General features: G+C 59.9%; 1 protein-coding gene across 1 annotated transcript in view; it reads left to right on the top strand.

The window, feature by feature from the left end:
- Positions 1 to 14,856, top strand: part of LOC119098186 (membralin) — a 110,499-nt gene that overhangs the window by 47,766 nt on the left and 47,877 nt on the right. The window contains exons 12-13 of the mRNA XM_037221112.1: positions 5,747 to 5,879; positions 9,597 to 9,696. Coding sequence (XP_037077007.1) covers positions 5,747 to 5,879; positions 9,597 to 9,696 — 233 coding nt within the window. The remainder of the gene's footprint in view (positions 1 to 5,746; positions 5,880 to 9,596; positions 9,697 to 14,856) is intronic.

The following is a 14,856-nucleotide window of genomic DNA, read 5'->3' as shown; positions in this document are numbered from 1 at the left end:
GGGGGGGGGGGGGAAGGGCTCCCGTGCACTCACAGCACGCGGGCGGCGTCCCCCGCCCGGGCAGAGACGACGGCGCGTCGCGTGTCGGCCGGTGGCAGCGGTGGCAGCTCCTGTCGGTCGGCCGACGTGCCATTGACCCCGTGCCTCCCCCGTTACATTTAGCTAGCTGGCCGTGGCCGCCCGACGCCGCATTGAGGTGCCTGTCGGCCGGCGACCTTCACTTGAGCGGGCTCACGGGCGGCCAGTGTGGCTTGGCGCAGACAGGCCACACTGCCACTGCAGGCCATCCGCCCAGCGCCACACAGCCGGCCAGTGTGGCCCGGCGCTGACACCCGCCCAGTGCCACACAGCCGGCCAGTGTGGCCCGGCGCTGACACCCGCCCAGTGCCACACAGCCGGCCTGTGTGGCCTGGCGCGGACACCCGCCCAGTGCCACACAGCCGGCCAGTGTGGCCCGGCACTGACACCCGCCCAGTGCCACACAGCCGGCCAGTGTGGCCCGGCGCTGACACCCGCCCAGCCTCACACAGCCGGCTGGCCGGGCGCGATAGATGGCTTACTGGTCAATATATCTCACTGCGTGGCCCCCTGAGCCATTTAATCCTGACTGGCTGGCGCTAAGCATGGTGTGTCAGCAGTCACTGATCACGGCTGGTGGCGTATTTTGTCATGACTTTGGGGTACCAAACCATCGATATCAAATATATGTCGTAATGAAAAAACTGACAGTCCGTGCCGCGCAGTTGCAGCTCTATCACTGGCGGCTGCAGCTTGATAGCAGTATATTTCAGGACTTACGAAAATATTTTTTTACGCTCCATAGCTTCGTTTGCTTATTGTTGACAAATGCGGTAAACTGTTCTTTGTAAACCGAATTGTTTAAGGTTTGAGGCGCAGGGTTCATCTGAATGGTTTCGATTGCACCAACACATCGGTTATCTTGGAATGGAATTCTACCTTTGCGCTCTCCTGTTTCGGTGGTTTAGCCAACCGTCGAAGTCGGGGCACGAGGTTAGTTTGAACGCCGCCGCCGATTCCACACCAAATCCCCTGGAGCTTAATTCAAACTGGACAGGTGCCTGGTTATATATAGGCACCACTAAGTTAAGCGTTTGAAATTCCAAAAGTTTTTGTGTTAACAGAGCGCAAATTTTCTTTAGTGAGTACAAAATTATCCGAGTACTGTATGCCATTGCATTTTGTTTAGGTTTGATTAGAGAGATAATAGTACAGTGGATGGTACACAACAAATTCGCCACTTTTCATATGCAGCAATTGATGTAAAAGCACTTTCATTGAAAGGAAACATCAATATTAAACATGACACACTGCAACAACATGGTCTCAGACTCTGTTTTATGAGGCACAGGTGCATGCAGATGGGTTTGCAGTTTATGAAAGGCTGTGCGTATGCACACTCCAAAACGGCGGGTGGCTACGCACCGGGCTTATACACCTTTCAGAATGGAGGGTGGACTTAACCTGCCGTCAACGGCAGGTTAAGTCATGTTCAAGTTTGAGTAGGTCTGCGTAGGGCGTAGGAAGTGAGAGCTTTGCTAATCTAGAGCTTTGCTCATAACGGTTTCATCGTCTGTTATTTTCCTATGAGATTGCACACGCTATTCATTCATATTTCACTTGTATGCAAAAAAGCGGAGCAGGCTCAGGATGAACGATGAGCAGCGAGCCAGTTAAAGGGAGTGCGCCACACATGTATAGGGTTTTGAACTAAGATAGCGATGTTAAAGACAATTCACTGCAGGTCACAGCCCTGTCCTTTTGAAGACTTAAAACACTGGTTTCTGAGCTGGTTCTGACGCCCGCAAACGCGTACAGACCATTTCAAGGTCACCCAGGCATACACAACGCCACGTAAACATCACGGAAATGCTGCCACCTTGTTGGTCATGTGGTGCTCAAAGCCAATTTAAACAGAATCAACGAGTTATGCATGTGACGTACGTCAGCACGATTTTTGGTATCAATGGCCTTCAATTGACTCAACCTGCGTAATGCATTCAGTGCAAGTTTCGAACATGTATCACGTTTGTACTGCATCATACAGGAAATTGGACGGTGGTACTAGTTATGACGGAAATAAGAATGGAAATGAAATAGCTTAAGAATGGCGCCATACCGAGCATGTGAGTGCAAGTAAAACCAAATAATTTAACGGACAAACATGCAAGAATACACGAGAAAAGACTAAAACACTCGCACGTAACGATGTTCGGATTCCGCAAACAACGCATCGATTAATACGATACCTCTCGGCAAGTTGAGGCGTTGCACGCGATTCAGCTAAGGTGACAATTTCGCCTGGATGGTTTGGCAGCCACCCACCTACGCCACCCATTCGCAATCGCAATCAAACGCAATCGACGCAATCAAACGACTTATGGAGGAGCGTATGTACGAAATGGTGAATCGTGTTGTTTAGAGCACTCTTTTGCACTTAAAACATACGAAGAGTTACAAACGAGCTCATTCAATCGTATTTGATGCTCGTCTCCCCTTCGAATTATGGACAGCTGCAGCGGGTGTGATGTCCCGAGTGATTAGCGTCCTCGGCTTCCACTCCCGCTTACTAAAATGGTGTGCGACGACGTGAGTTGTTTTGCTGTTCTTTATATCACCGACAGCTGTATTGTTCATTCTTCTCCTTTGTCACCTTGGAACACGCCGTTATCCGCTCGCCGGCCACCTCACGGCCGTCCGCTCACCTGCACTACGCATGTAAGCGGCGGGAGACCCATCCATCGCTACCAAACCGCTCCGGAGCGGCACCAGCGCTCACGTGAAGTCTGAAACGACGATCCGCCGTTTGCGGTGATTTTCAGGGAGATAAGCCTCATCATCTGCCGCCAGGGCTTCCTTACCGCCAGGACGTGATCAGGCTGCTCGCTAATACGAGATAGCCGGGGTCGGTCCACCTCAGTGGTTTGGACGGATCGCAAATGTCGCCCAGGTCGCGGTTGGCGGCGTTGGTGGAACTCGCCCGGCTTGTCGAATAAATTTTCTGTGTACTTTGTCTAAGCGTTCTATATTACAGAAGTGTAAGAGCACGATTGTTCGTCTTGTGTCGGGTGTTAAGCCTTGCGATGAGTATTGCCGGTGCCAGAGTATTTTGAAGTCGCTCAAAGATAAGTCGTTCGCATTGACTGTTGTGCTTATTGTGCGTGACCTGTGACGCCGCAACTGCGTGACGGATGTCAGCTCTGTGTTTTCTGGATGAGATTGATGGAGAATGTCGTCGTTTAAATTCTGCGATCCGACTGCTAGATCCTGAGAATCAGGTTGGGGACCCCCTCTCTCCCCCCCCCCCCCCCCCAGGCGGTGACGCGTGTTGAGATACCACAGGCGACGTCGCTTTAACAGCTAACGAGCTGTCGGTAGCTCCCGCGGTGATCACCTCCCACCGATTGTCAACCTCGGCCCTCAAACGCCCTTCTTTTTCCACTTGTTTTCCCGACGGCTTGCTCTGTGATGCACAGTCACGGAGAGGTCACCGGCTGGCGAGGGTCCGTTCAAGAGTTATCTTGGCAACACAGCCTATCATTAGGCGCCATATGACCAACGTAGTCGGTGCGCCCCAAAGCCCAAATCATCATCATCATCACAGCCTATCACGGGGACGCGTGGTCAGCTACGCTGAGTTTTTATCCGCGCCAGCCCCCTGTGCGATCACACCTAGTGGTGGTCATGGCTGATCAACGGAGGCAGCTGGCCTCCTCTGCGTGTACAAGTGGTCGAAACTGTGTGATCATTGTGTTGCAACCGGGGTGATTTGTGCCGGGATCCTTATATTGTCATATAGGTTTTATGTACAGGTGGTGCTTAAACTTATGTGGAGTGCTGAAAGCACATTAGGAACACACATGGGGTACCCGGGTTCCAATCCTGGCAGAACCGTGGTTCATGAGCTCTAATGTGACCTGTGCAGCCACTGGAACTCCAGAGAGGGATCCCCGACGGCGTGTGTAGCGCTTTTTTTAAGAAACAAAACTTTTCCTGGTATGTTAACACGCGTCCGGGTAGCCGACTAGGTACCCCTCCCTTGGGTGGGGCGGGGGCTCAATTTGACCCCCTGAGACCTTGGAAACTAAGAGAGCTAGAGACACAAAGTATACTGGGTGTGTTGACCTGTACGTGAATTCGCTTAGGTTAAAGTTTTAGGTTCCTAGGTGATGACCTTCGGGTTAAGTGTCAAACAAGGGCAACTTCCAGTTTGGTCTCCAAAGTGCCCCCAGAACCGAGCTAACTGTTTCTAAGCATAAGGTGACATGCTCAGTTAAGGCCAATGACCTTGTTTGACCTTTTTAAGGTCATGGTAACCAAAAGTTAACAAGACTCTTAGTTTTGCATTTGAATAAGCGACACAGATTACGCTGCGGAGCATGTGTCTAAAAGCAAAATGGTGACGTGGGTCATTTTAGGTCAATTACCTATACTAACCTCCAAGAAGTCCATGTAAGATGTATAATGCGGTTCCTGCTGTCAATAAATTCGAAATGAGCGCCAGAAACTGCCTCATACAACAAGCCCTAGAGTAACAAAACAGGTTGGTTCTGGCCTCGATCTGACCTTCATACCTGACCATAGGTCAACGTAATTTGCTCATTCAACACTTGTGTTACCTAAGAAAGCATCTCAGCGATGTATGACTTCGTCTAACACTCCATTACTGCATCAGATTGAACAATACCCTAGAAATTGACTTCGCTGAAACCAAGGCCTGACTTTGATCTTCCATAGGTCAACGACCTTACAAGGTACATCTAAATTTTTATACCAAACGATCCGCTATTCAGTTGTCTACAGATGTGCAAAATTTAGCGCGGCTGCGCCGCACCATTCGGAAATCATTCTGGAAAAACCTTCGGGTGGCCAAGGTGCCCCGCACCCCACCCGAGCGCGTGTTAACGATGGGTGCAAAATGACCATTTCAGTGGATGCGCCCTAAAACACCCATGCATAGCAGATGGCTTATTTACGAAATATGGTTGCTCTGTTTACTAGTCTCGGGAGCTTTTTCACGAGAACTCGTGGGACTGAATTTTCAAGAATCCAACAGGCTGTCCTATCAGTGAACCATCCCAGCAGGCTCGGCTTCAGCAGTGAGCGTCTTGTGTGATGTGATGTGCAGGCGAGAGGCCGAACAAGGACCGAGTGAGAAGGAGGAGGGTGACCTGGAGGCACCATGCGGGCCCGGAGACGCGGACGGCGCGTGGCGCCAGTCTCCGGACACCGCGAGTCGGAGCGGGCGGCGGCCCCACCCCGGTCCGAAGTGCACCGGAAGCCGGCCGGTGGCGCCGCGCCGCCCGGCACCGGCCCGTAAGCCGCTTGGAGGCCACTAAGAGGATCAGAGGCGGCTCTGAAGCCCGGCCGGCGGGCCTCGGCCGCTCTCCCCCGGGTCAGGCTCAACACGGGCAGCGCCGCCCGGCGAGCCGGCACCGACAGCGGCCGGCATCTGGTGCCGACTGTCAGCGGGCCGAGCGCCGAGCGGCCGTGTTCCGAGGCAGTGTGAAGTCCGCCTTCGGTCGGCTGAAAAACGCGGCGGCGTTTGTCTCTGAAGCTGGGAGTGCGACTGTATGAGCTCAATGCTATGGCCCTAATTGGGTCTCACTGCCAGGTATTCTTGCTAGTTACGTAACGCTGACAATGGGCCGACGCGACACCAGTTTCGCCGCTTGGAGACATCCGTCCAGTCGTTCAATGGAGCCTAACGGCCTTCTCCCTGCGGCAGGCATGGAGGCGGTGATGTCCGAGTTCTTCAACGACTCGACGACGGCCTTTTACGTGATCCTGATCGTGTGGCTGGTGGATCAGTACGACGCCGTCTGCTGCCACACAGCCATCAGCCGCAAGCACTTTCTGCGGTGAGTCCGGCTGTGGAAGGGGGAGGTCGGTGACCGTGTCTGTCCCCAGGAGTTGGGCTGCTGCCCGGGCGAGGTGCTGCGCCATGCTGTCCGTGCTGCGACGACACGGAGTCTTTCCTACCTGACCCCTCCAAGGTGACTTACCTGTCCTGCCCCGCGGCGCCCCCCGGGAGGGGACACGCTTGTCCAATCCAGCGTGGCCCCTCAGAGGTGACACACCTGTACCGCCCTGCCCGGCTTCCCTGAAGGGGTATGCCTGTTCCACTCGGTCATGTTCCTCTGACGTTACGCTTCTGTACCGTCCGCCCCGGTGTCTCTTGGCTGACACACTGGTGCTGCCCAGCTAGGAGTGGCATCTGCCCCACACAACCAGGTTCCCCTGAGGTGACCCATCCGCACCAACCGGTCTTTTCTCTGTGGTGACAACTGTCCCGTCTAGCTGGGCTCCTCTGGTGACAACTGTCCCGTCCAGCTGGGCTCCTCTGGGGTTATGCACCTTTCCGTCCAGTAGGTCTCCTCTGGGATTACGCACCTATCCTGCCCAGCGTGGCTCCTCCGCTGATATCCCTTTCCCGTCCAGCGGGGCTTCTCTGGAGTGACACGTCTTTCGCGTCCAGTGTGGCTCCTCCGGTAACATCCCTTCCCATTCAGTAGGGCTCCACTGATGACGCACCTTTCCTATCCAGTAGTATTCCTCTGGAGTGACACGTCTTTCCTGTCCAGCGGGGTTTCTCTGTGGTGACACACCTTTCCCGTCTAGCGGGGCTCCTCTGTGGTGACACACCTTTCCCGTCCAGCGGGGCTCCTCTGGAGTGACACGTCTTTGGCGTCCAGTGTGGCTCCTCCAGTGACATCCCTTCCCATTCAGTAGGGCTCAACTGATGACGCACCTTTCCCGTCCAGTAGGGCTCCTCTGTGATGACACACCTTTCCCGTCTAGCGGAGCGCCTGAGGGGTGACACACCTGTCGCGGCCGGCGGGCCGCGGCGGGAGGCGCCGTGGACGGCCGCCGCCACGCTCGGGTGTCGTGTCTGGGGCCTCGCGCCGCCGTCGCCGCGGCGCTCACGTGGGAACAGCGTTCGGCGGGCCATTCCATTAGTGGGCTCACGGGCGTGCGGTCCTCAGGTACGGTGCAAATTCAATCAGATGAATTCGAAAGCTCTCGCATTTTGGGCGGCCGTGCTCGTGTGGTCGCTGCATGGCCGTGAGGGAGGGGGGGGGGGCAGGGGCGGGGAGAGGTGGCACTGTTTGGCGATGTTGGAGCGCCGTCGGTGCGGTCGTTCGGCGGGTTTTCTTGCTCGCCCGTTGTGGCTCGTCGGTGGTATTTAGCTGCTGTCGGCTGAACTCACTAGGCTTCGTGGCGCACGTTCCGTGCGGAGGTCTGTTGGTTTTGTTGTGCATTCTTTGGCATCTTATGATGCACGTCAGTGGGGGGGAGATTCATTCCTGTGTGCTGGTGCACGTTACGTTGTGTTTTGTGGATATGAATAAAAAATGTCTCACAAAAAGCGCTCATGTTGCGTATCGGTGAAAATGTTTGAAAATGTCATACCAATACGAGCCTCGAAACGAGGAAACCGTTAGGAACTGAACGTGGATGTGCGGCGCCCAAACCAGCGTGACACCCCTGCCGTCCGCCCAAACCACCTGCCCTCGGGGTCTGCTATCCGACTGAAAATCGATGGCGCCGTGCTACTGGGGAGCTGCTGCGACTCAAGCTCACCGCCGAGGAGCTGCCGCGGCTCGAGCTGACGGCTGAGGAGCTGCCGCGGCTCGAGCTCACCGCTGAGGAGCTGCCGCGGCTCAAGCTCACGGCTGAGGAGCTGCCGCAGCTCGAGCTCGCCGCTGAGGAGCTGCCGCGGCTCTAGCTCACAACTGAGGAGCTGCCGCGGCCGAGTTCACGGCTGAGAAGCTGCCACGGCTCGAGCTCACCGCTGAAGAGCTGCTGCGGCTCAAGCTCACGGCTGAGGAGCTGCCGCGGCTCGAGCTCACCACTGAGAAGATGCCGCGGCTCCAGCTCACGGCGGAGGAGCTGCCGCGGCTCGAGCTCGCTGGGCGTGATTTTCTTGGCCGCCGCTCGGCGCCGAGTGTGGCTCGATGAAGCGTCTCATTTCCCAACGGGCGGCGACAAGTGGACTGCGAACGGAAAACAGTGTACTGCCGCGAATAAAATAGCGACGTTTGAATCAATCACTTCTGCAGACCGATTTGTACCTGCGCATTTTGCGATGTAAGGAAAGCTGGAGGGATTCGGTCACTCCCAAAACCTGGTCAGTTGTTTTATTAAAAGCGAGATGATACACAGGTAACTGGCTGTACATGATTAGAATAGAGAGGGAATGATTTTCAAGGAATCTCTTTCAGACGCGTTGGAAGTTCGATAGACGGGGAATGTAAAAATTAAAAGTCCACTCGTGATTTATTCTTTACTGTTTCAACCTGCGTCTTAAGAGTGGGGTTAGTTTCGAACGTAACGAGCGGTCAACGAACCAAACAATAAATATATGCTTTCTCTCCGATATCACCGTGTAATTTGACTTTGTTTCACAGCAGGTCATTGCGCTCTGACAAATTAAGGACAAATATGTTGACGTATAGTTAGCCAGATGACATTGTTAGGTCGACGCAGTCAGCAGGTGATGGAAGAGAGATTCAGTAACGCATCAGCCTATTCAGCGTCAGCCATCCGCTAATCCCCAGTTGCGTGGGGGGCACTGATGGGACCCTACCATACATCGCGGAGTGGGCTGGTTACTTTCGAGGGGCGTCGCCCTGGGGCGTGCTGGGAGCTGGCTGACGGTCACACGTCCGGGTTTCCGGCAGCCTTCCCCGCCCCACCTGAGCCGGCACGGGCCATGTGCCCTCCGGGCAGCGAAGCCAGGCGGCGCGGCCAGTGCGGGTGACCTCCCTGCGGCGTCGGTGCTGCCGGCCGAACTAACGGCGTCGGCTCTGACTCCCGGCCCTAACTCCCGGCCCTAACTCCCGGCCCTGACTCCAGACCCTGGCTCGCGGCCCTGACTCCTGGCCCTGACTCCTGGCTCTGACTCCCGGCCCTGACTCCTGGCCCTGACTCCCGGCTCTAACTCCCGGCCCTAACTCCTGGCCGTGACTCCTGGCCCTGACTCCCGGTCCGACGCCTGGGATGACCCGATACTGGCGGGGTTGTCTGACTTGGCGCTATCCCCCGGAGACGGCTGCCACCCAAACCACATCACGTGGCCGCACCTTGTCGTGCCCAGTGTGACCCAACCCTTGACTGCCTGACCTGGCCATGCCGACCGACCGCACCGGTCTGGAGCTGCGTGGCCCGCCCCCGGCCGACCCAGCGGCGACAGCACATGCCGCGGCGGGGGCGGGCCGGCACGGGCCGCGCCGCTGGCGCGCCATTGTCACCGAGCCGGTCGGCGCGGCCGCCGCCGCCGCCGCCGCCGTCGCCGCCGCCGCTAATCCAATCGGCGCCTAATTGCGGCCGCCCGGCGGCCGGCGGCCTGCGGCCGGTGCTGCCTCACCCGGGGAGCGGCGCATATTAATAAGCCGGTTGTCCAGTAAGTGTCGGCGGGCACGGGCGGTCTGCGGCGGCGGGCGCCGGCCGGGCCGCCTCCCCGGGGAAATCAGCGGTGCCGTCGGCGACGATACGGCCGGCGCGCCGCCTGCCTCCCTCACCCCCACTGTCGCCACCGGGTTCTTCCTTCCCTCACCCTCTGCTACCGTCGCCAGGTTCTTCTTTTTGTACCACTACTGCTTCTACGCCTACCACTACCGCTTCAACGGCCAGTACAGCAGCCTGGCGCTCGTCACTTCATGGCTCTTCATACAGGTGAGAGTGGACGGGGGACAAGCGGTACGTACCGGGCCTCTGCATGTAAGGCTGTGGGGTCCGGACCGGCCGCCACCGAGTCGCGCCCTGCGTTGGTCAGACCTTCACGACGTCCTTGCCTTACTTTCCACTCAGCAGCCGGCTGGGTTGGCCGCAAGTCGGGCAGTATTTCCGATCGCCGATATCACCTGCAGCGGATGTGGCCCATTGGCGGCGGACCCGTTCCTGTGTGAGCGCCGCCGAGCCGCTGCGTCTCCGCGGAGGGCCCGTCGACGGCCGGGGCGCGCGGTGCGGCGCCGCCGGGCGGCTCTAGCGTCCGCTGACGTGACGGTCGGCCGTTGCGGCGGCCGCGGCGATCACCTGTGTCGTCGTGAACCAACTGGGGTGGAAGCGGGCTTAATGGCGCGGCACGCAATCGGCGATTCATTTGCAGCGGCCGCCGGCATATTGGCCCCACTCGTCGCAGCGGTGGGGCAGGGGAGGGGAGCGGAGCCCCACCGGGCGCGCGCGGGACCGCTGGGAGCCGTGTAGCCCCACTCCTCGCGGCGGTGGGGCAGGGGAGGGGAGTGGAGCCCAACTGGGCGCGCGCGGGGCCGCTGGGGGCCGTGTAGCCCCACTCCTCGCGGCGGTGGGGCAGGGGAGGGGAGTGGAGCCCAACCGGGCGCGCGCGGGACCGCCGGAGGCCGTGAAGCCCCACTCCTCCCGGCGGTGGGCGGGGGAGAGGTCCCGCGCGGCCCGTTGGGCGCGCGCGGGACCGCCGGGGGCCGTGTAGCCCCACTCGTCGCAGCAGTGGGCAGGGAAAGAGAGTCCCGCTGGGCGCGCGCGGGACCGCTGGGGCCATGTTGGCCCCACTACCCCCGGCGGTGGGCAGGGGAGGGGAGCCCCCAGGGCGCGCGCGGGACCGCTGGGATTGGCCCTGTCGGGACGTGGTGGCCACTCTGTGAAACAGAAAGGTACGGCGGTTTTTATGGGGGGGGGGGGGGGGGAGCGACTGATGACTGCGTGTGATGTTTAATGGCGTGGCTGGTCGAGGGAAGATTATTCAAGTACTAAATTGGCAGTCCGGTAATTACGCTTGGAGATTCCTCATTTGTGTTCGGCAAATCTGGGAAATGTCGCTCAGTTTCGTCTCGCATTTGCCACGTATCGTCAACGGTTATAGCGAGGCATGGCGACAAAACAGCCGTCTGAATCACGCTCTAAAAGTGATCTGGGATTCTTCCTTGGCTCGTGGGATGATCTGCGATAATCATCCATGTCGGCGGTTCCGAACGCCATTCCGCAGAACTTTCCAACGTGCCGGATAATTCTCCGAGAGAATCGACCGGCCGAACGCACCCCCAGCGTCTGCCGCGGAGAGACTGGACGGCGTGCGCCGAGTGGTAGAACACAACTGTCGGGCTGCGTTCTCGCCTTGGGAATAGCAGCCTTCTCTGTGAACAGGAGAGTGTTTCAGTTGTCCCGGATAACCACTGTCCTGCTGTCCCGATACAGTCTTTACTGGCCTGCTCTGCGGACATAGCTCGCGCTCAGACCGTGACGGGTCCACTGCCGGCGGCCAGTGCCGACCGCGCGTCTCGGAGACGTCCGCCTGTCCGCGCGTCTCGGAGACGCCCGCCTGCCCGCGCGTCTCGGAGACGCCCGCCTGCCCGCGGTGCCACCTGCAGCGGGGTCGCCTCGCGCTCCGCCAACGGCACAGTCCCAAACGGCCCCGGCCGCAAATTGCATACCGACCGTAACTCATTTATGTAGTTTGTGTTTGGACGTGAGCTGTCGGCGGTCGGCGGCCGCTGACGGACCCGGCCGCGCTCCTGCCGCCGCCGCCGCCACCGCGCGCGGACGCTCACCTCCGCCGGCGCTCGGCGCCCGGCCCCGATCGGGTATTCACATCGGCCGACCGTACATCAGATTAACGCCGGCGATATGGTGCCATTGCGACGGCGCGGAGCCGGCCGGCGCCGGTGACGACGCTCGGGATGGACGGCCGCCCGCCACCGGCCGCGCTTCGCAGCCCCAGTCTGCGCGGCCACGCACTTCCGGGTCGCACTGTCGGGGCCTCCCAAGGAGGGGGGGGGGGGGGGGCAGGGGAAGCACCAGTTGTGCTTGTCGTCTTAGTTTGTGTCCGATTTATGAGGAGGCAAGTTGGCAAATCAGGTTTATGGTGCGCGTACTCGTACGCCACGATTGAGATGTACGTGGATGGGCAGTGTTGTGTGTGTAGCTAGGCCTGCCCCGGTGTCCAGGCCCCGGTGGTGCCGTCTCCGCCCCGGTGTCCAGGCCCCGGTGTCCAGACCCCGGCTTCGGACTCCGGTGTCCAGAACCCGGTGGTGTCGTCTCCGCCCCGGTGTCCAGGCCTCGGTGTCCAGACCCCGGCTCCGGACTCCGGTGTCCAGAACCCGGTGGTGTCGTCTCCGCCCCGGTGTCCAGGCCCCGGCGTCCAGACCCCGGCTCCGGACTCCGGTGTCCAGAACCCGGTGGTGTCGTCTCCGCCCCGGTGTCCAGGCCCCGTTGGTGCACGTGTGCATGGTCAGACTGACGGTGCTCTGTTGGAGCGGCATGTGTTGGACAGGAGATCAGGTGATGAGCTGGCGACGAACACAGGCCTGGCGCTGTGTGACGCACGAGGCTCCGGTGGAAGGCGCGTGGCACACGGGGATCTGAGGATGTAAGCACGGTCACAGATATGGTGCAACAACGATTTGTGGGTGGTTTGACCCGGAACTAATAAGACGAATATGAAAGGTGAGGAAGTGGTGGGCAGCGTTGTGACTGACGAGAAAGACTTCCCAAAAACCGACCTGACGAGAAGTCATATTGGCATGTAACTTCAATTAGAATATAGATGTTGAACGTGGGGGGGGGGGGGGGGCATGGTATGCTAGGGCTAGCGCATAATGTGGGAAGCTGATGTTACCGAGTTTATAGAATACATGGCGAAGTACTAAGATCTGACAAACGAAAATGTCCGTCCATGGGAGGCGTGCCAGCGGTTCCTTCTGCTGGAGACTGGACCTGCATCGGCTGGCAACTGGTGTCCAGCGGAACTACCGTCGGACACGGCGCCGGGGGGTTCCGGTTCTGTTTCGTGACGAGTGGGCGGCGGCTCCGCCACCGGTGGCCACCACAGCCGGGAACCCCACCCAGCTCCCAGCGTCCGACGCCGAAAACGCGGGCGACCGGCGGCGCAGGCGGGCATTAAACGCGCCCGCTCCTCCGGAAGAGAATTTCATTACGGGTGCGGCCGGGCCGCAGCCGGCTGGGGCGGCCAACTTTCGGCTGCACCTGAACATTAATTGCCGACTGGAAGGCCGGCGGCGGTGTGTCGGCGTCGGCGGGTGGCGCCGACACGGCGAGTAATGGCCGCACCGCCGCTAATGCTGCCAGGATGTCGTTTGTCTTGACTCATTACGTCCTGCCGGCGGCCGGCGGTGGCGGGGCGCGTCCCTGTCGGCCCCGTCGACCGCCCTGCGTTGTGTCTGTCGCCCCCCTCCCCCGGCGCGCGGCGCCGGCCGCCGGAGCAGGCTGCCTGGCCAGGAGCGGCGCGCCGCGCCGCGGTCGGCCCTACTCGCCAACGCGGCTCGCCGGTTTAAAATAACAAATTGAACTGCGCTGGCAGTGACAGAGCCTATTTGCTTGACGGTGCGGGAGGGCGGCGCCGGCGTCGCTCCGGGCCTCTCTCCGGGCCGGCGGCGCTGCGCTCTGCAGCCGGCCGGCCGGCCGGCCCGCCCGGGTCCGTCTGTCGCGCGCGACAGTGGACACCGCTCACAGAGGCGCGCGGCCGAGACACTGCCGATCGTCTGTCGCCGCTCCCGCCGCCGCCGCGGTCCGGCCCGGCGCACGCCCACACCGCCCCGGCTATCTGCCGCCTCGCTGGCGTGGGAAGCAGCGCGACTGGCCCCTGTGTGATACTTTCAGAGGCGCTTGTGTGTGGTCGGTGCGCACTTCCGGGCCTGCAGATGTGTGCGTATGTGTACGCGTTTCATGAGATTGCTCGCGCTGATGTCAGTGCGTCGTTAAACATTAAAAATGAATTGATCAGTGTAGGTAGAGTTCGGCGGCGTTGCCATTTCACCGACGCGATGTAATCGGACCCGTTTTGCGGCTCGTTTCTCACAGTCAATAGAATCTTTCGGCCACTAGCACCAAGCACAAAACCAGTGGGGCGCTACGTGCTGTCCATTGTTGAAAATGCATCGTGATTTCTTCTTGGTAGCACCCGAATTGTATGGCTATTGTCGCTCAATGTGGATGAAATTGCGTGCCTGCTCTGGGCGGTGGCCCGCGACTGGGCAGCAGCAGAATCATCCGGTGGTTTGTGTTTTGCAGATCCACTGAAATATCCACGCTCCATTACGCTGTCAGTGCCTATTGCGGGGCCGGAGATCGCCGAACGGAATCAGGCGCAATCGTATCATCGAAATCGAATCAACCTGCCAGTCCGGCGAGGAATATTAAGGACGGGATGCGAGCCTGCGATGCCGCGACGCTCCCCCCGCACTCGGCGACGGTGGCCGCGCTTTTATGGCGCGCCGCTTGTTTGTTCTGACATGTCGGGGAGTCGTTTTTTCCGTCGCGCCGCCGACAGTCTGACGGAAGTCCCTTCTGAATCCGGTCTCTATGAATGCCGGCGTGGGGCGCACCGGTTTTTGTTGGCCGCGCCGCCTTTTCACAGCACAATGCGGTGCCGGAGCCGGCCTGTACCGGCCAGTAATTCAGAGAGCGACGGGGCCGGCCGACCGCTCGGCTGGTGTCAGCTGCGCCGGGGACCGCGGCCGGGGCCAGATCGTCCCATCTCTGGCCCGCCGGGGACCGCGGCGGGGCCAGATGGTCCCTTCTCTGGCCCGCCGGGGATCGCGGCGAGGCCAGATGGCCCCCTTGTCTGGCCCGCCGGGGACCGCGGCGGGGCCAGATCGTCCCTTCTCTGGCCCGCCGAGGACCGCGGCGGGGCCAGATGGCCCCCCTTGTCTGGCCCGCCGGGGACCGCGGCGGGGGCCAGATCGTCCCCTTGTCTGGCCCGCCTGGGACCGCGGCGGCGGTCAGATCGTCCCTTCTCTGGCCCGCCGGAGATCTCGGCCGGGGCCAGATCGTCCCTTCTCGGGCCCACCGGGGACCGCGGCGGGGCCAGATCGTCCCTTCTCGGGCCCGCCGGGGACCGCGGCG

The sequence above is a fragment of the Pollicipes pollicipes genome, unplaced genomic scaffold, assembly GCF_011947565.3.
Source record: "Pollicipes pollicipes isolate AB1234 unplaced genomic scaffold, Ppol_2.1 Scaffold_4740;HRSCAF=5597_pilon_pilon_pilon, whole genome shotgun sequence".
Taxonomy (NCBI): Eukaryota; Metazoa; Arthropoda; class Thecostraca; order Pollicipedomorpha; family Pollicipedidae; genus Pollicipes; species Pollicipes pollicipes.
This window is presented reverse-complemented; position numbering and strand designations above follow the sequence as displayed.